Source organism: Microcaecilia unicolor, chromosome 2 (assembly GCF_901765095.1).
Source record: "Microcaecilia unicolor chromosome 2, aMicUni1.1, whole genome shotgun sequence".
Taxonomy (NCBI): domain Eukaryota; kingdom Metazoa; phylum Chordata; class Amphibia; order Gymnophiona; family Siphonopidae; genus Microcaecilia; species Microcaecilia unicolor.
Genome location: NC_044032.1, coordinates 24,528,933 through 24,555,465, shown reverse-complemented (window position 1 = coordinate 24,555,465; position 26,533 = coordinate 24,528,933). Strand labels below are relative to the sequence as shown.

General features: G+C 45.7%; 1 protein-coding gene across 1 annotated transcript; it reads right to left on the bottom strand.

Annotated features, from left to right (window-relative positions):
* On the bottom strand, positions 1-26,488 carry SIGMAR1 (sigma non-opioid intracellular receptor 1). Its single transcript, XM_030192838.1, has 4 exons — positions 26,278-26,488; positions 20,673-20,873; positions 1,871-1,963; positions 1-543 (listed from the first exon to the last, which is right to left on the bottom strand). The coding sequence occupies exons 1-4, from the start codon at positions 26,426-26,428 to the stop codon at positions 314-316; spliced, it is 675 nt and encodes a 224-aa protein (XP_030048698.1). The 5' UTR covers positions 26,429-26,488; the 3' UTR covers positions 1-313.
* Between the last annotated feature and the right edge of the window lie 45 nt (positions 26,489-26,533).

The following is a 26,533-nucleotide window of genomic DNA, read 5'->3' as shown; positions in this document are numbered from 1 at the left end:
CTTTTCTTTGATGATGCTTTGTGAAAACAGTCCAGGTTTCACAGGCAGGGGGAGGGGGGGGGACACACAACACAAGCACACAGGTTCCACTGTCAGCAAACACACAGGCGTAAGGAGACATTGTGAGTTTCACAAGATGTTACATGGTCTGCGCAGGGTGTTTTGATCCCCCTTGGAGAAGAAAATTGATTCAGCATTGGTTGGGAAAAATGACTGCAGTGAATTCAAGCCTGGTAGGTCTCGATGCACACCTAGTGCACAATAGAAGAAGAGGGAGATGATCTTTCTAGCGTACAGCAATAGCAGCTACGTTTCAGAAGAACCCCATCTCCGTGAGGTAAGTGCTGGCTTCAAGAAGCAAGCCCCTTGTATAGACTCGGATGGTGTAGAAGAGAGTCAGGAAGTCCTGAGTACTGAACAGTGTGTCTCCCAGAGCAAATCCCAATGTGGAAGGAATAAATCCACGGCCATACTCCACCATCCACGTGCCAGCAGTCCACTGCACCGCGGTGGCTTCCCCTGCTTTGTGAATTATAGTGTCGCCTGCATACACACAAAAAACAGAAAAAGGCAGGTGTCAAAGGTTAACGACTCTTGGAAGGCAGGTATCATGCTCTCTTGACAAAAGTTTAAATGAAGGAAGTGAAAAATGTGACAATTAATAGCCTCCTACGGACAGGGACTAAAATGCTTCAGGTTGCGGCTCTGCCCCTAACACTAAATGTTATTACCAAAAACACAAGTTGCAGCACAACCCCTCCAACCTTGATTTGCACCTTATTCCCATTTTTTTGGGGCTCCATCAATTTGACCTTTAAAAACAGACATGAGTAAACATTAAAAAAAAAATAAATCTAAGTCTTATTTTCCAAAAGCAAGGGGGGGCAACCATGGTCCTCGAGGGCCACAACCCAGTCAGGTTTTCAAGATAGATCTCATGCATATTCATGCCTTTAAATAGACAGCAAGAATAGGATAATATTTAGGTTGAGCTCAGCAAGTTCAAGATTACATTGAGCCGTTTTGCCTATAATCCGGTGGCAGGGGAAGTTCTGGGCTGCAGCAGTTTCTATTCTTCTCAGCATCCCATGGTGAGTGACTGCTCCTGGCCACAGTGGTCTCATCTCTCACTGGCAACGTTTTCCTGCTAATGCCATAAAAGGCTGCTCATATTAAAGAGCTTGTTTGTGGGGTTCTCCAGGGCTGAATCTGTTCTGAAAGCACTCCCTTATAAACCTACAGGTTCTTTAAACCTCTTTTCTTAACAGCACAGTCAGTATTGTACATCACCTTCCCTGGGAGACATGGACAGGACCTGATCTCACGGGTTTGGTGGATGCTTGGAATGCCCTCCCGTGGGAGGTGGTGGAGATGAAAACGGTAACGGAATTCAAACATGCGTGGGATAAACATGAAGGAATCCTGTTCAGAAGGAAGGGATCCTCAGGAGCTTAACCGAGATTGGATAGCAGAGCCGGTAATGGGAGGCGGGGATAGTGCGGGGCAGACTTATACGGTCTGTGCCAGAGCCAGTGGTGGGAGGCGGGACTGGAGGTTGGGAGGCAGGGATAGTGCTGGGCAGACTTATACGGTCTGTGCCAGAGCCGGCGGTGGGAGGCGGGGATAGTGCTGGGCAGACTTATACAGTCTGTGCCCTAAAGAGCATAGGTACAAATCAAAGTAGGGTATACACAAAAAGTAGCACACGAGTTGTCTTGTTGGGCAGACTGGATGGACCGTGCAGGTCTTTTTCTGCCGTCATCTACTGTGCTACTATGTTACCAAGTTTATGTCAAGAAGAACTGGGCATCAATTACCACCAGCTGGAGCTTTTGTTGAATGGAAATATCAGTATGAAAAGCAGACTCACCTGGATAATAGACATCACTTTTGGTTGTCCCTTCCTTCCACCGCCTGAAGGTCCCTGAAATGACGGTGTCCGAGATCTCCACCCAGTATCGCCCTGTAACAGACATTATCATTGCCATCACTAATACTATAAAAAAAAACATTTAGCTGTGAATGGGAAAATTAGGTTCTTACCTTGGTAATTTTCTTTCCTTTAGTCATAGCAGATGAATCCATTACGAGTGGGTTGCATCCATCAACCAGCAGGGGGAGATAGAGAGCACTGAAAAACCATAGTGCCTCTTGGCCAACTAGCTCCATCTGCCTCTTCAGTATTTGAAGCTTCCAAAGCAGTGTTACACCGCAAAGCATAACAACATGAACTTTCCTCACAGCGGATGAACGCCCCAAAACTGGAGCTATAATTCAAAGGAGGGAATGAACTCATCCTCCTGTAACTGAACAGAAATCCTGAAGACTGTTTTCCAACTTCTCCCAATGAGGAACATATCTACAGGAAAAACTGAACATAAAAGTAACATAAATCACATAATGAACCACCGAGGGAGGGCTCATGGATTCATCTGCTATGACTAAAGGAAAGAAAATTACCAAGGTAAGAACCAAGGTAATTTTCCCTTCCTTGTCATCAAGCAGATGAATCCATTACGAGTGGGATGTATCAAAGCAATCCCTAGATAGGGTGGGAACAAGTCACACCACGCGCCAGCACTTGTGCTCCAAAAAGCGCGTCTCTCCTGGCAGCCACATCCAGCCTGTAATGTTGGGCAAACGAGAGCTTAGAAGCCCAAGTAGCTGCACTACATATCTCTTGAAGAGAGAGTTCTCCAGTTTCAGCCCAAGAGGAGGAAATTGCTCTTGTGGAATGTGCCTTAAAGGCTTCAGGCGGAGGCTGGCCAGATAGCAGATATGCTGAAAAGATAGCTTCTTTGAGGCAACGGGCTATAGTGGCCTTAGACGCTGGAGACCTTCTGCGTGGACCTGACAAAAGAACAAAAAGATAATGCAACAGAGCCCTTCGCACATCCAGAAGGTGTAACTGCCCATAGGCTTCTGGAAACTCCTCTTTAGAAAAGGAGGGCAGGAAAATAGGCTGGTTTAGGTGAAACGATGAAACCACTTTAGGCATGAAGGAAGGCACCGTACGTACCATTACTCCAGACTCTGAGAATTGCAGAAATGGGTCTCGACAAGACAGCGCCTGGAGCTCAGATACCCGTCTCGCCGACGGCCACCAAAAAGACCGTCTTTAAGGTCACATCCTTCTCCGAAGCTCGCCTAAGTGGCTCGAAGGGCGAACACTGAAGGGCCTTTAAAACTAACCCCAGGTTCCAAGCCGGACACAGAGCACGCACGGGAGGACGGAGCCGAAGCACCCCTCTAAGAAACCGTGTCACATCCAGGCAAGCAGCCAGAGAGAGGCCAGCGACCTTCCCTCGAAAACATGCTAAGGCTGCCACTTCAACACGCAGGGAATTATAGGCCAAGCCTTTTTGTAAACCATCCTGCAAAAAGTCAAGTATCGGCGAGACAGAAGCCCGCATGGGTTTAATCGCTTTAGAAGCACACCAAGCCTCAAACGGAAGTGGAATGCTTGCGGACCTGTAGGAGAGTGGAAATGACTTTACTGGAATATCCCTGGTCTCTCAATTGCGCCCTCTCAACAGCCATGCAATAAGACCAAAGCGGCAGGCGTCCTCCATGGTCAACGGGCCCTGTGACAACAGGTTCGGTACCAGAGGTAACGGCAGAGGATCCTCTACCAGCATCTGCCGGAGGTCTGCATACCACGGCCTCCTGGGCCAATCCGGGGCAATGAGAACCACCTCTCCTTGGTGGAGCCGAATCCGCAGGAGTACTCGCCCTATCAAGGGCCACGGAGGGAACACATACAGGAGGCCCTGAGGCCAGGGTTGAGCCAAGGCATCCAACCCTGCCGAGCGAGGATCTCTGCTGTAGAAGCACGGGACTTTGGCATTTGTGCTTGACGCCATAAGATCCATTACGGGCTTTCCCCATTTGGCACATATCTGCAGGAATACTTCGTCTGCAAGTTCCCACTCCGCTGGGTCGATCTGATCCCTGCTCAGATAATCGGCTTGCACGTTGCTCTGACCTGCAATATGAGCTGCTGACAGAAACTGCAGATGAAGCTCGGCCCAGTGGCAAATCTATGCGGCCTGCACTGCTAGTGCTATGCACTGAGTGCCTCCTTGGCGATTTATGTAGGCCACTGCTGTCGTGTTGTCCGACAGAACTCTGACAGCCAATCCTTCCAGGGTCAATTGAAAGGCCAGAAGCACCTGGAAAATCGTTTCCAACTCCAAGCGATTGATGGACCACTCCGACTCCTCAGGAGTCCAAAGACCCTAGGCATGCCTTCCCTGGCCCTTCAGGCTGGCATCTGTTACCAAAAGGCACCAATCGGGGAGCGCCAGTGGCATTCCTCGCCGTAGCATGCTGTCTGAGAGCCACCACTCCATACTGAGCCGGGCCGCAGGGAGCCACGCGAGTCTGCATTGATAATCCTGAGATATTGGAGACCATCGTTGATGCAGGGAACACTGCAGAGGTCTCAGGTGCACACTCGCCCATAGCACCACTTCCAAAGTGGCCGTCATCGACCCCAACAGCTGGACAATGTCCCAAGCTCGTGAGCGAGGCATCCTCAGGAGCAGACGGACCTGGTTCTGAAGCTTGCACCGCCTTTGCTCGGGTAGGAAGACCATCCCCGAGGCTGTGTCGAACCGGACCCCCAAATATTCTAGAGATTGAGAGGGGGGTCAGGTGACTTTTGGCTATATTGACGACCCAGCCCAGAGATTGCAGTACTAAGACCACTGGCTGTAACCTGATGACTCTCTTCTGCAGAGTCTGCTCTGATGAGTCAGTCGTCTAGGTAAGGGACAACCCGGATACCCTCTCGCCTGAGAAAAGCAGCTACTACCACCATTACCTTGGAAAAGGTTCGGGGAGCAGTAGCGAGGCCAAAAGGCAAGGCCCGAAACTGGAAATGTTTTCCCATCACCGCAAAATGCAGAAACCTCTGGTGCGGGGGCCAAATTGGTATGTGCAAGCTTCTTTCAGGTCCAGAGACGTGAGAAACTCTCCTGGCTGTACCGCCGCTATGACGGAACGCAGGATTTCCATGTGAAAATGCCGCACGTTCAGAGACTTGTTGACTTGTTTTAAGTCTAGGATAGGTCAAAAAGACCCTCCTTTTTCCGCACCACGAAGTAAATGGAGTAACGGCCAGAGCGCATTCGGCGGGAGGCACGGGGGAAACCGCCCCAATGTGAATCAAGCCTTGCAAGGTCTCCTCTACCGCTGCCTGTTTGTCGGCAGAACCGCATCGGGACTCCACAAACATGTCTCTTATCGGGGCATGGAATTCTATTCTGTAGCCTTCTCTGATCAGGTCCAAGACCTACTGATCTGAGGTAATCTTGGCCCACTCCTCGAGAAAGAGGGAAAGTCATCCTCCTATCACAGGAATCAAGGAGGGGGCCGGCGCACCATCATTGAGAGGGTCGCCCTTGAACTCCAGGTCTTGAGCCTGCTGCTGCGGAACGTTTGTCCGAGCGAAAGGAGTTCCTCTGCTGAAGACGGGCATGCGAAGTGAACCCAGCAGAACGCTCCGGGCGGTACCTTCTAGCGAGGTCTGTAAGAGGAGGGAACCGCCTGACCCTTGGAAGAAGGCCGCGGCCTATCCTCGGGTAAGCGCTGGGGTTTGGCATCCCCCAGGCCTTTCACAATTTTCTCCAACTCCTTACCAAACAAGAGAAGGCCTTGAAAGGGAACTTCACCAACCTTTGCTTAGAGGCCCATGTCAGCTGCCCAATGCCGTAGCCACAGAAGACGGCGAGCTGCCACAACTACAGCCATCTGTTTAGCCGAAGCTCTGACCAGATCATAAAGGGCGTCAGCCAAAAATGACAAGGCCGACTCCATCCGCGGTGCCACCTCCGTAAGGGGCTCCGCTCCATCTCCGGGCTGTTCCACTGCCTGTTGTAACCAAGCGAGGCAGGCTTGGGCAGCGTAGCAGCTGCATGCAGATAACCGTACGGATAGGCCTGAAATTTCAAAGGACCGTTTCATAGCTGCCTCCAGGCGACGGTCCTGCATGTCCTTCAGGGCAACTCCTCCTTCCACTGGGAAGGTAGTTTTCTTTGTCACAACCGTGACTAGGGCATCCACTTTAGGCACTGGTAGGCGCGCCAAATGCTCCTCACTTAGAGGGTTTAATTGCCCCACAGCCCTGGCGACTTTCAAAAGCCCCTCGGGGTCAGCCCATTGAGCCGTGATAAGCTCTTTGATGGAGTCATGCAAAGGAAAGGCTCGCGCAGGCTTCTTAGTACTTGCCATCCTCGGATTACCGGAGGAGGTCTCAGTACTCCCAGGGTCTTCTATAGAGAGGACCTGCAAGGCATCAGTAATAAGCGCTGGCAGCTCATCACGGTGGAAAATCCTCACCGCGGAAGGATCATCTGGATCCGGTGCCAATCCTGCACCATCTTCTGGCTCTCCAGACCACGAAGGCCTGCCAGACCCCTCAGTCCTCACATTCCGACCACGGGGGAGGGGGGGGGAAGGGGGTGCGCCACTCTCTGAAGGGGAATCCACCCTTCTGCACTTGTCTTGCGGCCATCTGTCAGGGAAAAACGCGCCTGACGGTAATCCAAGGCCAGACTCCACTGGAGGGAATACAGAAAGCAGGGCTGCAGAGGACCCCTGCGGAAGAGCTCTTTTTAACATGTATGCATTATGCAACAATAAAACAAATTCAGGGAAAAATGGCTCACCCTGGCCTCCCGGTTCCAGTCTGGGGGAAACAGCTCTACATGAGGCGCCCCTCCAGGCTCAAACCCTTCCGCCTCAGTGGGGTCGCGGCATGCTGTTCCAAAATGGCGCCCGCTGCCAGCTCCACGGAGCGGGAAGGAACATCGCTCGCCATGCTCGGGCCGGCTCTACCGTCTGAAAAGCACGCCTTACAGAGCCCTGCTGCAGATTTGCGCTTGCCACAAACGGAACAGCGCTTTACTTTCTCAGCAGCCATCGCCAAAAGCGGTGAAAATTCAAAATGGTGGATTCGCGCCAAAATCGTCCCGAACGCGGGCCCTCCCCGGAGGAGCTACAAAATGCTCTTACCTCACCAGACCGAGTCTCCGAGCTCCAGTCATGCTGCACAATCAGAATAAAACCTCTTTTCTGGGATCGCAGCGCCAAAGCGCTACGCGACTTTTTTTTTTTTTTTTTTTTTTAATGCTGTGAGGAAAGTTTGAGGCAACAGCGAAAGAGGCAAATTTCCAACTCCAGCGGATCAGTAGCGTGGGAAAGACAGGGAAAGGGCGAACCTAGGTGCCTGCATCCACAGCGTGGGCAAAGACAGGGACAGAGCTTGCCTATTTGTCTACTTCCACATCGGGGACCGGGTAAGGCAGGGAAAGGGCTAACCTATTTGCCTTTAAAGTGGGCACCATCAGCCACAACACCCCTGCTACAACTGGCAAAAGCACAGGAGCCACCCCAGGCAGATTTTCTGAAGGAGCTTGAACAAGCTGCAACCACCCTGCTGGGGAGATAGAGAATACTGAAGAGGCAGATGGAGCTAGCTGGCCATGAGGCACTATGGTTTTTCAGTGCTCTCTATCTCCCCCTGCTGGTTGATGGACACAACCCACTCGTAATGGATTCATCTGCTAGATGACAAGGAATATAGTGTTTGTATATATGCACTTAATTGCAACAGACCTCGATTCTTCAAATCCATAGCAGACACCCTTTTCAACTAGTACCTAAATCCCTATCATTTTAGGAGGATATTTTAACGTATCCCTTAATCCTCTATTAGACAGACAAATCACCTAGCTCAGCCAAATACTTTGGAGGATTTAGATTTAATATTTAGAGACTATTACATCCTTCTACAAAAGAGTTTACCTTCCATTCTATTCCCCATATTCACAAATAGATTTAATATCAAGCTCCCTTGTTCATATGGTTACAGCAGCTTCAATTCTTCCTACCACTTTCTCAGATCATGCTCCAATATCTTTACATTTAACCTTAAATGGGACCAGTAATTTTCAACCTCCCTCATTTCACAGCACACTTACAAGATGAACAAATTATCAAGGCACACCACTGGAATCTAACCCATACCTGCACGTCCTCACTGAGATCCATTCCAGCCTCACCCATACCTGTAACTGTCAGAAGTATTTCAGTAGCATAATTAAATGAAAAGACAACAATATACCTGCTACTGGGAAACTGGAACAAAAATGGACTGTTACAGATTCCTACACAGACACCACATGCCAGCAGAATCCTTTACCTTAGTTGTAGATGCAGAACATGACTCTTAGCTGATATAAAATAGGGAACTGCAACATGCATGCAGACAAAAACTGAAGGCAGAGATACAGGACTCTGTATGTTATGCAACACCAGAGAAACAGAAAGAAATGCATGTGCTCCTTTTACAGTGCAAAATAAAAGCCAACAAATGTAAATTCTCAACACCGACATAATTCAATCACTAAACTGAAAATAAAATCATTTTCCCTATCTGTGTAGTTGGGTGATTTTATTATTGCACTCATCATGTCCCCAATCTTTGCTTCCGTTTTCCTCTGTCTGTGCTCTTAACTCTATTCCCAGGGCCTCCTTTCCATTTGCAGTTTCTCAGCTCCTGCCCGATGTCTGTTTGGTGTTGATCTTTCATGTTCAGCTTTCTTCAATTTCTTTGCCTCCTTCTCAAATCTACCTAGTCTCCCCTTTTCCCTCCCCTATAGGTGCAGCCAGTCTCCCCCCTTCCTTATATAAGCAGCCTGTCTCCCCTCTACCATGGGTCTAATCCATTGTCCTACTTTCCTCCTTCCACAACTCGGGCCTCTCCCTCCTCTCCGATTCTCCAAACTTTGACTGCTGGCAGCTATTAGAACAGGCCTTCCCCTCTGCTGCAAAAGGAAGTTGCATTAGAAAGACTGACCCCAGGGTTGGCCAGAATGAAGGGCTGTTCTAATACAGTCGAATCATAGCACAGAAACAGTATTAATCACCCTTATGACTAAATTTAAACAAATAATTGCGACTGGCAACAACATACTCCTCCTACAATTTGACATGTCAAGTGCCTTCGATATGGTTGACCACGGAATCCTATTACACATACTCGAATACTTTGGCATTGGAGGAAATGTCCTGAATTGGTTCAAGGGGTTCCTAACCCAACGTTCGTACCAAGTCACATCAAATTCGACCACGTCTAAGGCATGGACACCTGAATGTGGAGTACCACAAGGATCACCTCTTTCACCAACCATTTTCAACCTAATGATGATCCCACTGGCAAAACTCCTATCAAACCATAATCTCAACCCCATATATCTACGCTGATGATGTGACAATATACATCCCTTTCAAACAAGACATTAATGAAATATTCAACGAAATCAATCAAAGCCTACACATCATGAACACATGGGCAGATGCATTTCGTCTGAAATTAAATGCAGAAAAAACTCAATGCCTGATACTCACCTCCCAATACAACACAAAGGAATTTACCACTTTAAACACACCAAACCTAAACCTTCAAATCTCAGAAACGCTAAAAATCCTTGGAGTCACTTTCGACCGCCATCTAACGCTCGAAAATCACGCAAACAACACAACTAAAAAGATGTTTTACTGCATGTGGAAACTGAAAAGGATAAGACCATTCTTCCCAAGATCCGTCTTCCGCAGCCTAGTACAATCCCTCGTACTCAGCCATCTGGATTACTGAAACTCACTTTACGCAGGTTGCAAAGAGCAAACACTGAGGAAACTTCAAACGGCCCAAAATACGGCAGCCAGACTCATCTTTGGAAAGCCAAAATATGAAAGTGCAAAACCACTACGAGAGAAACTGCACTGGCTTCCATTCAAAGAACGCGTCACTTTTAAAGTATGCACATTAGTCCACAAAATCATTCACGGCGAAGCCCCAGCCTACATGTCTGATTTAATAGACTTACCACCCAGAAACACCAAAAGATCATCCCGAACCTTCCTCAACCTCCACTTCCCCAATTGCAAGGGCTTGAAATACAAGACGCTACACGCGTCAACCTTTTCTCATATGAGCACGCAGTTTTGGAATACACTGCCGTGCAACTTAAGAACGATCCACGAGCAAGCTTCCTTCCACAGATTATTGAAGACCCATCTTTTTGAAAAAATTTACGGAAAGAGCCAAAACACAAAGTCCACACTCACTGTTCACTAATGCATCATACATCCACTTCTGAACTCTCATCCCCCGTAATCCTACATCACTCATACCTTTACTCACAGAAATATGCATACCATATGCCTTTATGCCTTATTATCGCCCTTCAAGCTCTCATTGTCTTCTTCCAACGTTTCAATGTTTATGTCCCATTGTTACATTCCTTAACGACACTTCGATTGTCTCGCATAACTCTGCACAATGTAATTCATAACCAATTTGTAACAAATTGTATTTCCATCATTCATCTCATGTTGTAAGCCATACTAAACCCGCAAAAAGGTGGGAAAATGTGGGATACAAATGCAATAAATAAATAAAATACCTGCTGGCAACCGCAAAGTTTGAAAAACAGTGGTAGAGAGGAGAGAGAGACCTGAGGGGTAGGAGGAAGACCGCACGATCCGGAGGAGATTCTTGGACTCCCCTGCTGCACACCTTGGGAGCAGCGGCACACCAGTTGAAAAACACTGGATAGGACATTAACAGGTCCTTTTACTAAGGCGCGCTGAAAAATGGCCTGCGCTGGTATAGGTGTGAGTTTTGGATGAGTGCATGTCCATTTTCCAGCGTGCCTGTAAAAAAAGGCCTTTTTTAGGGGGTGAAAATGAACATGCGTTAAAATAAAAATTGGCACGCATCCATTTTGGGCCTGAGACCTTACCGCCACCCATTGACTGAGCGGTAAGGTCTCACGCGTTAACCTTGCTGGTAAGCGCCAGTGTGCGTACGCTGCCAATTACCACCCAGTTAGCGCCATGCGGTAAAAAATAAAAAATATTTTCCGATGCACGCAAAAAATGGAATTACCGCTCGGGGCACGTGGTAGCTGGGTGGTAGTTCCAAACTGATGCACGTTGAATGCGCATAGGCACCTATGCGCCTTAGTAAAAGGGCCCCTAAATGAAAATAGTATCTGGAGATTTAATACTAAAATGATAGATGAAAAGGGATTTAAAGTACACGTACATAAGGGTATTCAGGATTTGTGTCAATTCAACAAGAGTTATTAATTTATTTTTAGAACATTTATACCCCGCCTTTTGCCACGTGAAGCAGCCCCAAAGCGGCTTACAATGAGCTAAAGAAAATCAATTACAATGACAGAAGAAGGCATAAGGGAAGGGAAGAGAAATACAATACTTAGTTAGGGAAAAGGAAGCAAAAAGAAGAGAAGGGAAGGGAAGGGAAGGGGGAAGAAGTCCAGAATCAAGCAAAGATAAACAATACATCCTTAAATAGTTGGTAGGATGCATTAGGGGAATAATAGGATTCACCATCAAATGGCACAAGGAAAAAAAGAACTACAAAACTTGGAAATGGCGATTAGAAACCTATAACAGATGTATATTAAAATATTGTTCCTACAATTCTTTTCAAAAGTTATGCAAACTAAGGGCCTCTTATCAAACTGTGCTAGTGTCTCTCTGTGCAGTAACGTCAACAAAGCGCATTCACTCTGAATGGGCTCCATCACCACTGCTGCAAGGGAATCGTTGGTGTGGCTTGATAAGAGGCCCTAAGATCAGAATATAATGAAATTCATAGTAAATTGGCATATCAACTGAAAACCCCGGGCGCCAGGTATTATTCACAAAATAATAAAATTGGGAGATTACTTACGAATGATTTAAAAGGGAAAAGGGCAAAGGCCAATGTTGTGTCTCTAAAAAGATGACACTTGTTTCATGAATTGTTTTACTCTTTTGAGCTAAACTTCCCTGATGGATATTGATAATTTTTCATTAGAAGAAATTCACGTAGTTATAAAATCCCTCCCGCTGAACAAAGCTCCTGGTCCTGATGGGCTTTCAGCAGGAGTAATATAAAACGTATTAAAGATTTAACACCCATTTTTCACTTCTTTTATTCTCACATCATTGAACACCAATTTATTACAGGCTCACACTCAAGCAAGAAATGAACATTAGCTACTCTTCATCACTTCCTATTAATAATCTTACTTTAGCCACTATGTTTTCTTTTATACAATTGTCAAAAATTATACCACTTTGAAAGTCTGCCATCAATGACATTGCTATTTGGAACAATGAAGATATCAAGGTGGATGGCAGACCTATTAGTTGGCAGGCATGGGAATCTTGTAATGTTTGGTTTCTAAGTCAACTAATCTCAACTTCATTTTTCAAGAAATTTGCACAACTGCAGCAAGAGTTTGATATCCCCAACTCTGTTTTCTCAGTTTTATCGTTGGTTTCAATTATGTCACACTCTGAAACAAATAAGGGCTCTGTTTACTAAGCCACGCTGTAGGAACATTAACTTTTTAGAGCATACTAAAAAGTTAGTGTGCCTACAGCGCGACTTAGTAAACAGGGCTGTAAAAGAATTGAAACGTCTTGCTCAGTTGATGTCTTTATTAATAAACATGTTTTTTTCGACTCAAAAAAGTTTCGATTTTTTTTTTTTATAAAGCTCTCCAATTACACAAGAGGAACTTTTGTGCTTGTACTCAAGCGGTCTGGGAAAGAGGCAGTAATATCAGCTATCTCAGGAAAAATGGCACAATTTCTGGACCCATGGTCCCAGAGCCCTTATCTTCAATAACTCAATCTATGTACTTTTTTAGAACACCATGCGTTGTGGACTTCCAGGAAATCCAAGCTTAGTGGATCCTCGTCTTCAGATCTTTGTTGGTCTTGCCACAAGGTAACTGAACTGTATGAAAGCGACAATTTTACAACTATACTGGTGGGACATATGGGACAAGATTAAGAAAATATTCAACTTCTCTAAACGCCGCACTATAAAACATATTTGGAAATCACTATCCATTCCTTCTTATCAATAGATAAAGCTTTGACTTTATTATTACAGCACTGAAATTAGTTGTTAATCACTGGAGGGCCAAGGGGTATAAGAGGCCCCCTTGGCCCTCCACAAATTCACAAAAGTAGCCATAACTAGGTTAAACAGGATAGGAGAAAGAAGGGAGCCCTGTGGGACCTCACATAATATCATCCAGTTCTTAAAAACGCCACCATCCTGTTCAACCGAGTATGATCTATCACACAGAAAGCCACAAAACCAGGTAAAAACTGTTCCAGACATACCAATCGAGACTAATATAGCACCAAGTAAGCAGCACTTGATGACCATGAACCAATTCTGTTGGAAACTCAGCCAGCAATGTCCCCAATAAGTTTGCTGTGCTAAAACCCTTCCGGAAAGCTGACTGTGTGGGAGAAAGAATACAGTGATCTTCCAAATAAGCAGACAGCTTTTGGGCTACAAGACTCTGTGATTTTAGCAAACAGAGGAATGTATGCAACAGGTCTATAGTTAGATGGTTCCATGGTGTTCTGGGTAATATCCTTTGGTATTATGTTATTATTATTATTATTTATCGCATTTTTACCCCACTTTTTCCCACAGAATGCGGGCTCAAAGTGGCTTACAGTAGACTGAAAAGGCTAGCGCCCATCCAGTGGTTATACAAATACAATATTTAAATAGACAAATAACTAAAATAGAGAAAGAAAGAGTAGAAACGAATGAGACTAAAATGGTCAATGTAAAGCTGCTAAAGAGCAATGGATTTCACGTGACAGCCAAGACTGAGCTCCAAAGGATGAGAAGGTGTTGACTGGCGACAAAACACGGTAGATAATCTGTACTCTACATCCGTCCACTCCGCCCTCCAAGAATTATATTGCTTAAAGTCAGGTATTTCCTCTCTGAAAACAGTTCAGACAATGAGGAATGTCACCAAGCCACAAACTCTGGAGGAGCACATGCAAACATTCTCCCCGTCTCCTCAGCTCGAAACCTTGGGGTCATCTTTGACTCTTCTCTCTCCTTCTCTGCTCACATCCAGCAGATCACCAAGACCTGTCGTTTCTTTCTTTACAACATCCGTAAAATCCGCCCCTTTCTTTCCGAGCACTCTACCAAAACCCTCATCCACACCCTTGTCACCTCTCGTTTAGACTACTGCAATCTGCTTCTTGCTGGCCTCCCACTTAGTCACCTCTCCCCTCTCCAGTCGGTTCAAAACTCTGCTGCCCGTCTCATCTTCCGCCAGGGTCGCTTTACTCATACTACCCCTCTCCTCAAGACCCTTCACTGGCTCCCTATCCGTTTTCGCATCCTGTTCAAACTTCTTCTACTAACCTATAAATGTACTCACTCTGCTGCTCCCCAGTATCTCTCCACACTCGTCCTTCCCTACACCCCTTCCCGTGCACTCCGCTCCATGGATAAATCCTTCTTATCTGTTCCCTTCTCCACTATTGCCAACTCCAGACTTCGCGCCTTCTGTCTCGCTGCACCCTACACCTGGAATAAACTTCCTGAGCCCCTACGTCTTGCCCCATCCTTGACCACCTTTAAATCTAGACTGAAAGCCCACCTCTTTAACATTGCTTTTGACTCGTAACCACTTGTAACCACTCGCCTCCACCTACCCTCCTCTCCTCCTTCCCGTTCACATTAATTGATTTGATTTGCTTACTTTATTTATTTTTTGTCTATTAGATTGTAAGCTCTTTGAGCAGGGACTGTCTTTCTTCTATGTTTATGCAGCGCTGCGTATGCCTTGTAGCACTATAGAAATGCTAAATAGTAGTAGTAGTAGTAATAAGGAAAACCATTTCAAGAGAGCATCAACTCCTCATAGTTTACTTCGTGGTTCCCAAACCCAGTCCTGGAGGCACCCCAGCCAGTCAGGTTTTAGGATACCCACAATGAATATTCATTGTGGATACATTGAAAACCTAACTGGCTGGGAGGCATCCAGGACCAGGTTTGGGAACCACTTGTTTACCTGAATAATCTTGCTTATTTTTGTTTTGGGGGGGGGGGCCAAAGCTTGGCTGGTAGGACGATTTATACCAGTAGTATCCAGAAGACACTGAGACTTTGAGAGGCCAGTATAAATATTAAACAATTTTTTTTAAAGATCTGGAGTATGGGTTCCTATTTGTTCAGAATACCTCAACCTAGCTTTTTTTTTTTATCCTCTTTAGAAGTCTCCTGGCGGACTATTTTCAAATCTGGATTGTGGGTTTTTTCTCCAGTCTCTCTCATCTTTGACAACTTCTTGAGATACAATAATCCAGAATTAAACCAAGGATTTACCTTCTTTTTAGAAGTGCAACGTTTAGTTAAGGGAGCAATATTGTTCAGAAGTTCATATAACAAGTATGCTAAATTTTACTGCTAGTTAGTTAATTGTTACTTAGATATACTGAAGGCCGCTCCTTTGATGTTTAGGCACCAGCTTTACTTTTGGCTTGAAACATTGCTTCTCAAAAGGGCAGTTCCCATCAGAGCTAGGAATCTGATAGTTCAGATTCCTCGATATTAAGAATTAGTTTCAAATTATTAGCCAGTTGCATCCAATTCTCTGTAAATATTACGGAAGTTACAGTCGCTTCTCAATTAACTCACTACGTAGATCGTTACAATGTTTTGCAATTTCCCCAATCAGATTGCAGATCTAATTTTAATACTGAAACATTGGTAGGGTCAGTGATGGACACGGTTCATTTATGGCTTAGTGAGGATAAAAAAAAAAAAGTGTTTATTCTCCAGTTTGACTTGGTGGATCATGACATCCTTCTGCAGATCTTAGACAGTATTGGGATTTCAGGCCATGTAAACTCTTGACTTCAGGGCTTTTTGAAAACTAGAAGCTATAGGGTCAATATGCAGTCTTCTTGATCAGATGGGTGGAGTAACCCATGCGGAGTTCCTCAGGGTTCGCCACTTTTATTCAACCATTATCTGAATTCTCTCAGTTTTGAATTTGAAAAGAAGGGAAAACATAGTTGTGCAGATGACATAATAGCTCTTATTCCTGTGCCAACCACGGTTGCATCTGAAACTGCAGTATTACATAAAAAATTTTTTTAATTATTTATTTAAATATTCCAATATATCACCACTTAAAGTGAATATGCAATCGGCATTATTTAACATCAGGAAAAAAAATAATAAGTATATATCTTTACAGCCCGTTTGTCCACAAGTTAAAGAAATTTGATTCCAAGATTAAGGAAATTCAAAAAAGAAAGAAAGAAAAAAAAATACAAAAATTATCAATCAATAGATGCTTCCTCTGGTTCAGACCCCAGCCTGCTGATTAGGGAAGGTTTACTATATTCACATCAACTCTTGCATCAATAAACTCTTTCAACTGTTTTGGATCTACAAACTGAAAATGTTTACCCTCAAGCACCACATTACAAAAACAAGGAAATCGCAAAACAAAATTTGCTCCCAATGCCACCACCCTGGGGCGAAGTTCCAAAAAGGCCCTTCGTCTCATCTGTGTAGGCCGTGAGAGATCTGGAAAGATACGGACCTTTGAGCCCAAAAACAGATTTTCTAAATGTCTCAATGAAAGCCGTAGTACGGCATTCCTATCAGGCTCCAGCGCAAAAGTGACAAGCAGAGTTAACCTCTGAGTAACTATTTCTAATGAGCTTTCTAGGAATGAGGTAAGATTCATTCCTTCCCCTATTACGGGGGGAGGGGGGGGGGGTCCTACCACCACTCCAGTACTCCCGATGTAATAAGCCCGTATAATGGGAGTGAGTGAGTCCTTGTCCATTCCCAGGATGTCCACCAAGTATTTTTTAACCATCTCCAAGGGAGAAATTAAGAAACCTAAGGTTAAGTCTTTTAGTCCTATTTTCCAGGTATTCAAGTCGTTTATGTAGGAAATTATTGTCTTTAACCAGAGCTGTTTCTATAGATCCCATTTCTTGAATTTTGATATCCACATGTTCCAATTTCTGGGTTTGCTGTGCAGTCACTTGTGTTTGAAGCAGGGCAGCCTCAGAAAGAACTTCAATATCAGAAGAATTCTGCTTTAAAGTAGTTTGCATAGAGGTTTGGATATTGTAAACCATATCCCATAGTGACTCCAGCGTCACAATTGCTGGTCTAATCACTCCACTAGCCACAGGAGGAGATTGAGATAGACTATCAGCACAAGCTAACTTGGAAACAATAGCTTGAGGCAATACCTTTGAAGCCTGTTGTAGTAATGTTTCCCGAAGTTGAGAATCTATCTCCGTTGCTGCAGTCACACCCTCAGACAGGACCAGCTGAGCCACTTCGGCGTCTGTCTGTTTGAACAGCCAGCAACTCTCCTCCAGGCTGGGGAGGTGCAATTCGCTCCACAGGGCTCAGGGAAGCCCCGTTTCCACTCTCGATCGACTCCGAAGGGCCGAGAGCTGCAGAGGGGGTCGAAGTTCCCTGAGGACCCGGTTGCTGCCTGGGAAATTGCAGGGTTGTGTTTCATCGTTGAGGAGGTCACAGGAACCGAGGGATATTCCTTTACCTTCCCCCTCCGCTTCCTCATCGTTGATGAGGCTACAGAGGCACCGAGGAAAACTCACAAACACAGCAGCCTCCAGGAGCAAACACAGGTGTGTGCCCATTCACAGCGCCATCTTGGAATCATCAGGGTATCTACATAAAATTATTGCTACTTTAGAGCTTTGGATGTTTATGCATAAGTTTAAACTCAGTACTGAAAAGACTAAGCTCTTACTTGTTAATTGTTCCTTTGGCCTGTTGAATCCAGTTAAATAAATCTAAAAGAGTACGATTATTTTGGGTATCATTTTGGATTCCAAATTTTCTTTGCAGCCTCGAGTGAACAGGTTAGTACAAAGAGCTTGTTTTCTTATGTGCAAACTTTGATGCATACCAAAGTATTTTGAAGAAGAGCAGTTTTGTCTTCTAGTACAAGCTTTGCTGTTGTCTTATCAAACATATAAACGGCAAGTGACCGACTCACCTGCAAATGCGCAGTAGAGACTTCCCTCTCTGTCCCGCCCTCGCGTCAAGACGTGATGACGTCAGAGGGCGGAACAGAGAGGGAAAGGGAGTCGGAGTCACTGTCTGTTGGACGCTACCGCCTGGAAACGAACATCGCGCGCACCAACCTCCACCCTCCCCCCCCCCCATCCCCGCCGCCGCTCCCGCCCTCCTCTGTATCTGGCCCCCTGCACTGACCTGACAGCGCCTCTCACCTCTGTGTGGAAGCGCTGCAGGCAGCAGCAGAGCTTCCACATGGAGGTGAGAGGCGCTGTCAGGTCAGTGCAGGGGGCCCGGCACGGAGGGGGGAGGGAGTGGCGGCGGCGAGGAGGGTAGCTGGAAATCTCGCCCGTTTTAATGGGCTTAACGGCTAGTTGCAATATTTATTTGAACTGTCCTGTTTCTGCTGAAAAAACTCCACACAATTCAGAATTCCACTATGCGTTTAAAGTTTCTTTGAAAAAGATCTAATAGAATTTCACTATTTTATATTAAGGTTCCACTGGTTACCAACGTTGGCAAGAATTCTGTTCAAATTTTTTTTTTTGTTATATACATTTTTATATGGCTTTGCTCAATTCTATTTAATTGACTGTTTAAGATTGGTAATCTTAGCTAGATCCTCAAGGTGTATTAATTTGTTTGCCTTCCCTTCTGCAAAGGGTAAGTGGCTTAGGGCCCTGTTTAATAAGGCGTGTTAGCATTTTTTTAACGCGCCTACAACTACTGCGTGCGCTGTGTAGATGCCTACACAGTTAACGCACATACATGGTTAACGCACGTTAAAAACACTTGAGCCTATAACACGGCTTAGTAAACGGAGTCCTTAGTTACTTGGAGCATTTATTAGCGTTTCAAGTGGCAAAGTTTAGTAAGGATCTCTCTCCTATCTTATTAAACGCTAATGGATATTTTGATTTTAAGCATCGGATCAAGTCATATGTCATCAGTTAGTGTACAAATTTTTGCATTAGGCTCTTTTTTTGATTAGCTTTTTCTTTTACCTACCAACACAGCATGACTATGATCGAAAAGGACAACACGCAATCTTCAGCCATTCCAACCCTCCACTTATACCTCATACGATCACTATACAACTTTGTATTTGTTATCCACCGACTGGGCAAACACCTTTGACTGTACTATGTAAGCCACATTGGGCCTGCAAATAGGTGGGAAAATGTGGGGTACAAAGGCAACAAATAAAAATCTAACATATAAAAGGCGAGTGTCGTACTCACTCGCAAATGCGCAGTAGAGACTTCCCTCTCTGCCCCGCCCCTGCATCAATGATGAGGGGGGCGGGACAGAGCGGAAAGTCTCTACTGCGCATGCCGCAGACGTACTCGCAACCGCTCCGCCCTCCTCCCCCCCCGAGGTCACTGCTACCGCTCCCCCCACCCGGAGTCGCCGCCGCCGCCCCTCCACCCGGCCTGAGCACTGTCTTGCTTATTGAACTTACATCGTACCACGCAGACGCAGCAGGCACATCAGCAAAGCTGCTGTCAGGACAGGCTTCCTTCTCTGCCTGTGTCCTGCCCTCGCTGCGTTACGTCAGGAAGCCCGTCCCGATGGCAGCTTTGCTGATGTGCCTGCTGCGTCTGCGTGGTGCGATGTAAGTTCAATAACAGACAGTGCTCGGGCTGGGGGGGGGGGGGCGGAGCAGCGGCGACCTCGGGGGGGAGGGGGCCTCGGAACCCCCCCCCATTCCAAAACTAGCCCGTTTACACGGGCTCAACGGCTAGTAAATAAATAAAATGCTGTCAAAATGATTGTATTTCCTGGTTGTGGCCAGCCTCTATGATTATTAGAGTGGAGGAGTGGCCTAGTGGTTAGGGTGGTGGACTTTGGTCCTGGGGAACTGAGTTCGATTCCCGGCACAGGCAGCTCCTTGTGACTCTGGGCAAGTCACTTAACCCTCCATTGCCCCATGTAAGCCGCATTGAGCCTGCCATGAGTGGGAAAGCGCAGGGTACAAATGTAACAAAAATAAAATAGATACTATTGGAGATTCTACATGGAATGTTGCTGCTATTGGAGATTCTACATGGAATGTTGTTATTCCACTAGCAACATTCCATGTAGAAGGCTGCGCAGGCTCCTGTTTCTGTGAGTCTGACGTCCTGCACGTACGTGCAGGACGTCAGACTCACAGAAGCAGAAGCCTGCACGGCCACATTGGTGATCTGCAAGGGCCGACTTCTACATGGAATGTTGCTAGTGGAATAGCAACATTCCATGTAGAATCTCCAATAGTAGCAACAGTGGAGGAGTGGCCTAGTGGTTACAGTGGTGGACTTTGGTCCTGGGGAACTGAGGAACTGAGTTCGATTCCCACTTCAGGCACAGGCAGCTCCTTGTGACTCTGGGCAAGTCACTTAACCCTCCATTGCCCCATGTAAGCCGCATTGAGCCTGCCATGAGTGGGAAAGTGCGGGGTAAAACTGTAACAAAAATAAAAATAAAATAAAATTATATCTTCACTGAACTACAAGGCTATTGCGGAATATAAAACAAATTATGTTATGTTATGTGGAAGTGTATTTTCAAAGCACTTAGACTTACAAATAAGCCTGTTCTCTTCCACCTGGCTAAAGGGCGGGAAAGGAGTGGCATGCGACTATTGTGCCTAATGGGAATGCCAGCCCTAAGTACAGGCTAATCAAAGAGGACGGTGGGGAGAAGACATGTGGTAGGGAGAGAGAATATGAACCAAATCAATGTCTTTTACCTGAATGTCCCCCAGTGTCGACAGCAGCACCAAACAGCAGCACATATTCTGTAAGCGAGGCATGTAGAAGGCACATGGACCCCATCCACCCCCCGGCATTCACAAACACCCACTGCAAGTTCTCATCCTGCAGTATGTGACCTGGATGCTTCTTTCGTAGCTCTGTAATGATCTTGGAGAAGGCCACCTCATAGTCCAGACCTGAAATGAAATACGGGATTTTCAAAAACCTTTAACCTCCACATTTTCAAAAATTCATGGAGTACCACCACCACAATGATTTAACAAGGTTCTAACTCGCATATGGGAACATTTTTAAAACAATTTTCAGAGGCAGGAGGGGTTGAGTGGAAGCCAGAAGAATTGGCCACGAGCATGACTGCATTTGACCTGAAAATAGGCACCCCACTCTTCTCAAGTTACCATTAGGTGTTGCTGATTAAATGCACACTAGATTGTGAGGCATCAGCCAATCCTGCTACTCCACTTGCTCACAGATCCCACAACCTACCAAGCAACTTTCAGTAAGCAGCAATCTACAGGTAAACGTCTCATAACTTCTCATGAAAACAGTGCACAATCATCAAAACTTCAAGCGAACTTTAAAGATGTGTTTTGCAAGGCCTACCCTACTGATTCTACTTAAAAGCATCAACTCTACAATGCATCTTTACATACATTGCAATGGACATTTTATTTCTTATTTCCTTGTCCCTTATTGTACCCATTTACCCCTACCTTCCCCTTTTTCTAATTGTATTTGTTTAATACCTACCGTATTTGGCGTTCACCATTACGGTATTTTGTAAGCCTGCTAATAAGTGGGAAAATGCGGGATACAAATGTTGCAAAATAAATATAAGCTCTTCTAAAAATTAAAAAAAATGTAATAAAAAATATATATTAAAAAAAAATGTGAAGCTCGCTGAAGTGCGTCACTGCACACAGCTTTAACTCAAAGAAGCATTAGAGAGAGTTATCTAACATGGCAGAAGATGTAATAGCGCCAAATGAGTATGGCAACAGAATTATTTTAACTCCTTATACTCTTATTACTACACTTCATTGTGGCGGGGGGAACAGGGGTTGGTGGTTGAGAGGCTAGGATAGGGGAGGGCAGACTTGTACGGTCTGTACCAGAGCCGGTGATGGGAGGCGGGACTGGTGGTTGGGAGGCGGGAAATACTGCTGGGCAGACTTGTACGGTCTGTGCCCTGAAAAAGACAGGTACAAATCAAGGTAAGGTACAAATCAAGGGCAGACTTATACGGTCTGTGATGGAGATGGGAGGCGGGAAATACTGCTGGGCAGACTTATACGGTCTGTGCCCTGAAAAAGACAGGTACAAATCAAGGTAAGGTACAAATCAAGGGCAGACTTATACGGTCTGTGATGGAGATGGGAGGCGGGGAATACTGCTGGGCAGACTTATACGGTCTGTGCCCTGAACAAGACAGGTACAAATCAAGGGCAGACTTATACGGTCTGTGATGGAGATGGGAGGCGGGACTGGTGGTTGGGAGACGGGGAATACTGCTGGGCAGACTTATACGGTCTGTGCCATGAAAAAGACAGGTACAAATCAAGGTAAGGTATACACATATGAGTTTATCGTGGGCAGACTGGATGGATCGTGCAGGTCTTTTTCTGCCGTCATCTACTATGTTACTATGTATGTTACTAATTGCACCCAATGCACCTCAAGAAACTGACTCACAACCCAGAAAGACAGAACACAAAGCAAATATTATAGAACCCACATTACGGCTCTTTTAGAACCAAGGAGCAGCTTTAGTGAAGATCTACAACCATACCTAAATGTCTTCATCTGCTATAAAAAATGTACTAAGTCTAGGGGGACCCAGAAAACAACAAGGCAGACGATCTGCAAAATCCAACGTGGAAAACAAACCAGCAGATCAGTATAATATCCAAAAAGCTTTATTGAAGCTATCATATATGAACCAATTGCCTGACACAGGCCGTGTTTCGCCCAACAATAGGGCTGCTTCGGGGGCTAAAATGAACAACAAATATATCAAATTATAAAACATAGAGAATTCAAAAAACGCCCGAATTGCACCTCCCAGCCGACAGCGCCGATTTCACAGTCTCCTGAAGAGCTTGAGGAAAACTGCCTTTTTGTTTTTCAAATGTGAGCTTTTCAGCCGACTAAATATCAGGGAGGAAATGGGGGGAGGGACTTGGCCCCCCTGAGTGTAGCACCCCCGAGGTGCTAAGAGACCCCCATGGGCCTCTGCCTCTCAGCAAACAGGGTTTTTTTTTATTTTTAAAAAAGAGGCACAGAACCCAACAAATAGAGCTAGACAAAGAATTCCTTTACAAAAAGAGAAATAAAATATAGAATAGAAAAAGAATGAGACTGAAGGGCTCACCAGCTTCCACCTGCTGGAGACTGAGATTACTGGGTCTTTCTCTAGCTGGCAAGGGCTCTTATTAGCTTGCTAGTCACAGTTTTTTTTCTCAGTCGTGCACAACCTATCAGTCACATTCTGGGCCAGTCCGGAGGGACGCTAAGGAAGAGACTAATACATGTAGGTCAAATCCGCAGTGCTTCTGAGTGCAATAACAACCTGACCATGTACCTTTAATTACAACTATCTGGGCCTTTTAACCCCCTATAGCCCAGCTACTGCATCAATAACCCTCACCCATTAACCTTACTCCCTCTAGAACCCAAAATGCATACATCCTAAGTCTGGTCAGTGGATGTCATGACTGAAGGATGGTTGGGACGACTCTTCCTTGCAAACTGCAAATGCTAGATGTATATATATTTACTAACCTGGTTTGTGCATCCATCAATTAAACGCCCTGCAACAAGAAGGGCCGCACTCCCCCACCCCCCCTGGATCCAGCACTCATTCTCCCCCAAAAGAGCACCTTCATCCTGGATCCAGACGTCATTCACCTCCATAATTGCTGCATCTACCTGGATCCAGCACCCTTTTCACCCCAGAAGAGCTCCTTCACCCTGGATCCAGACTCTGCAGTACCTGAGGTTACTATAACAGGACTGAATTAAAAAGCTAGTATTATCTGCCTGAAGAACAGTTTTAAGCCTTTTGGACCCACTATTCCATATCACCTTGCTGCAGTATCTGCCACTACAGGCACAATGAACAGCTGGGAAAATGGAACTAGTAAAACTTGACTTGGGGGGGGGGGGGGGGGGGGGGAGAAAGCAAGAGACCACGTACCAGACATTGGGAACTATGGCCCTTTTTGGTGTTATTAAAGTATAACCACTAGTTAATAAAGTGGAGGAGTGGCCTAGTGGTTAGGGTGGAGGACTTTGGTCCTGGGGAACTGAGTTCAATTCCCACTTCAGGCACAGGCAGCTCCTTGTGACTCTGGGCAAGTCACTTAACCCTCCATTGCCCCATGTAAGTGCATTGCGCCTGCCATGAGTGGGTAAGTGCGGGGTACAAATGTAACAAAAAAATTAATATTCTAACCGTGTATTTACCCAATTATTTATCCCTGAATTTATTGAAAACAGAGGTTACTTTGATAACTGGATCAAGTGAGGAAATGGTTTATAATCCTGCTGTGTTTCAGGGGATGCAGATTCCAGCTAAGAACCAGATTACAAAATTGGATGTTGTCATTGATTCATAGTTGCAAACACATAGTGGAAGCGTGGCCTAGTGGTTAGAGCACTGGTCTTGCAATCCAGAAATGGCCGGTTTAAATCCCCTGTGATCTTGGGCAAATCACTTAACCCTCCATTGCCTCAGGTACAAACTTAGATTGTGAGCACTCCTGGGACAGAGAAATATCCAGAGTACCTCAACATAATTCATTTTGAGCTACTCCTGAAAAAGGTGTGAACAACATCTAAATAAATATTTGATATTCTACATGGAATGTTGCTACTATTGAAGATTCTACATGGAATGTTGCCACTTTTTGAGATTCTGGAATGTTGGTACTATTTGAGATTGTAGATGGAATGTTGCTAATGGAGGAGTTGCCTAGTGGTTAGAGCACTGGTCTTGCAATCCAGAGGTGGCCAGTTCAAATCCCACTGCTGCCCCCTGTGTTCTTGGGCAAGTCACTTAACCCTCCATTGCCTCAGGTACAAACTTAGATTGTGAGCCCTCCTGGGACAGAGAAATATCCAGTGTACCTGAATGTAACTCACCTTAAGCTACTAATGAAAAAGGTGGGAGCAATATCCTAATAAATAAGATATGGAATGTTGCTACTATTGAAGATTCTACATGGAATGTTGCCACTTTTGAGATTCTGGAATGTTGGTACTATTTGAGATTCTAGATGGAATGTTGCTAATGGAGGAGTGGCCTAGTGGTTAGAGCACTGGTCTTGCAATCCAGAGGTGGCCAGTTCAAATCCCACTGCTGCCCCCTGTGATCTTGAGCAAGTCACTTAACCCTCCATTGCCTCAGGTACAAACTTAGATTGTGAGCCCTCCTGGGACAGAGAAATATCCAGTGTACCTGAATGTAACTCACCTTAAGCTACTAATGAAAAAGGTGGGAGCAATATCCTAATAAATAAGATATGGAATGTTGCTACTATTGAAGATTCTACATGGAATGTTGCCACTTTTTGAGATTCTGGAATGTTGGTACTATTTGAGATTGTAGATGGAATGTTGCTAATGGAGGAGTGGCCTAGTGGTTAGAGCACTGGTCTTGCAATCCAGAGGTGGCCAGTTCAAATCCCACTGCTGCCCCCTGTGATCTTGAGCAAGTCACTTAACCCTCCATTGCCTCAGGTACAAACTTAGATTGTGAGCCCTCCTGGGACAGAGAAATATCCAGTGTACCTGAATGTAACTCACCTTAAGCTACTAATGAAAAAGGTGGGAGCAATATCCTAATAAATAAGATATGGAATGTTGCTACTATTGAAGATTCTACATGGAATGTTGCCACTTTTTGAGATTCTGGAATGTTGGTACTATTTGAGATTCTAGATGGAATGTTGCTAGTGGAGGAGTGGCCTAGTGGTTAGAGCACTGGTCTTGCAATGCAGAGGTGGACAGTTCAAATCCCACTGCTGCCCCCTGTGATCTTGAGCAAGTCACTTAACCCTCCATTGCCTCAGGTACAAACTTAGATTGTGAGCCCTCCTGGGACAGAGAAATATCCAGTGTACCTGAATGTAACTCACCTTAAGCTACTAATGAAAAAGGTGGGAGCAATATCCTAATAAATAAGATATGGAATGTTGCTACTATTGAAGATTCTACATGGAATGTTGCCACTTTTTGAGATTCTGGAATGTTGGTACTATTTGAGATTCTAGATGGAATGTTGCTAGTGGAGGAGTGGCCTAGTGGTTAGAGCACTGGTCTTGCAATCCAGAGGTGGCCAGTTGAAATCCCACTCCTGCTCCTTGTGATCTTGGGCAAGTCACTTAACCCTCCATTGTCTCAGGTACAAACTTAGATTGTGAGCCCTCCTGGGACAGAGAAATATCCAGCGTGCCTGAATGTAACTCACCTTGAGCTACTACTGAAAAAGGTGGGAGCAAAATCTAAATAAATAAAAGTGGTCAGGCCACGACCCCGAGCTCTGCAGCACACCCTGACCCAGGCCCCTCTGCCTCTTACCCGCGTGCTTCCGGGCCAGCGAAGCCACCTCTTCGTGACAGAAGACGTACGACTTGGTGCTGAGCCAGAAGCGGACGAGATGGAGCAACAACAGACCGAGCGCGAGCAGCACCAAGGAAGCCCGCAGAGCGCGGGAGCTGAGCAGCGACATAACCGCCGCCGCGTACAACGTCCAGACAGCAGCTGAGCTGACACCACGCCCCCAAAGAGATCCGCTTCACTTCACACTAAGCAGCAGGCCGGGCCGGGCCACGCC

What these genes read in the sequence shown, in the direction of transcription:
- SIGMAR1 (XM_030192838.1), bottom strand. Translation starts at nt 26,428, where the DNA reads ATGTCGCTGCTCAGCTCCCGCGCTCTGCGGGCTTCCTTGGTGCTGCTC. An exon ending in CGACACTGGGGGACATTCAG is followed by an intron (nt 1,964 to 20,672) that starts GTAAAAGACATT and finishes TGTCTGTTACAG; the next exon opens with GGCGATACTGGGTGGAGATC. An exon ending in AAGTGATGTCTATTATCCAG is followed by an intron (nt 544 to 1,870) that starts GTGAGTCTGCTT and finishes GTGTGTATGCAG; the next exon opens with GCGACACTATAATTCACAAA.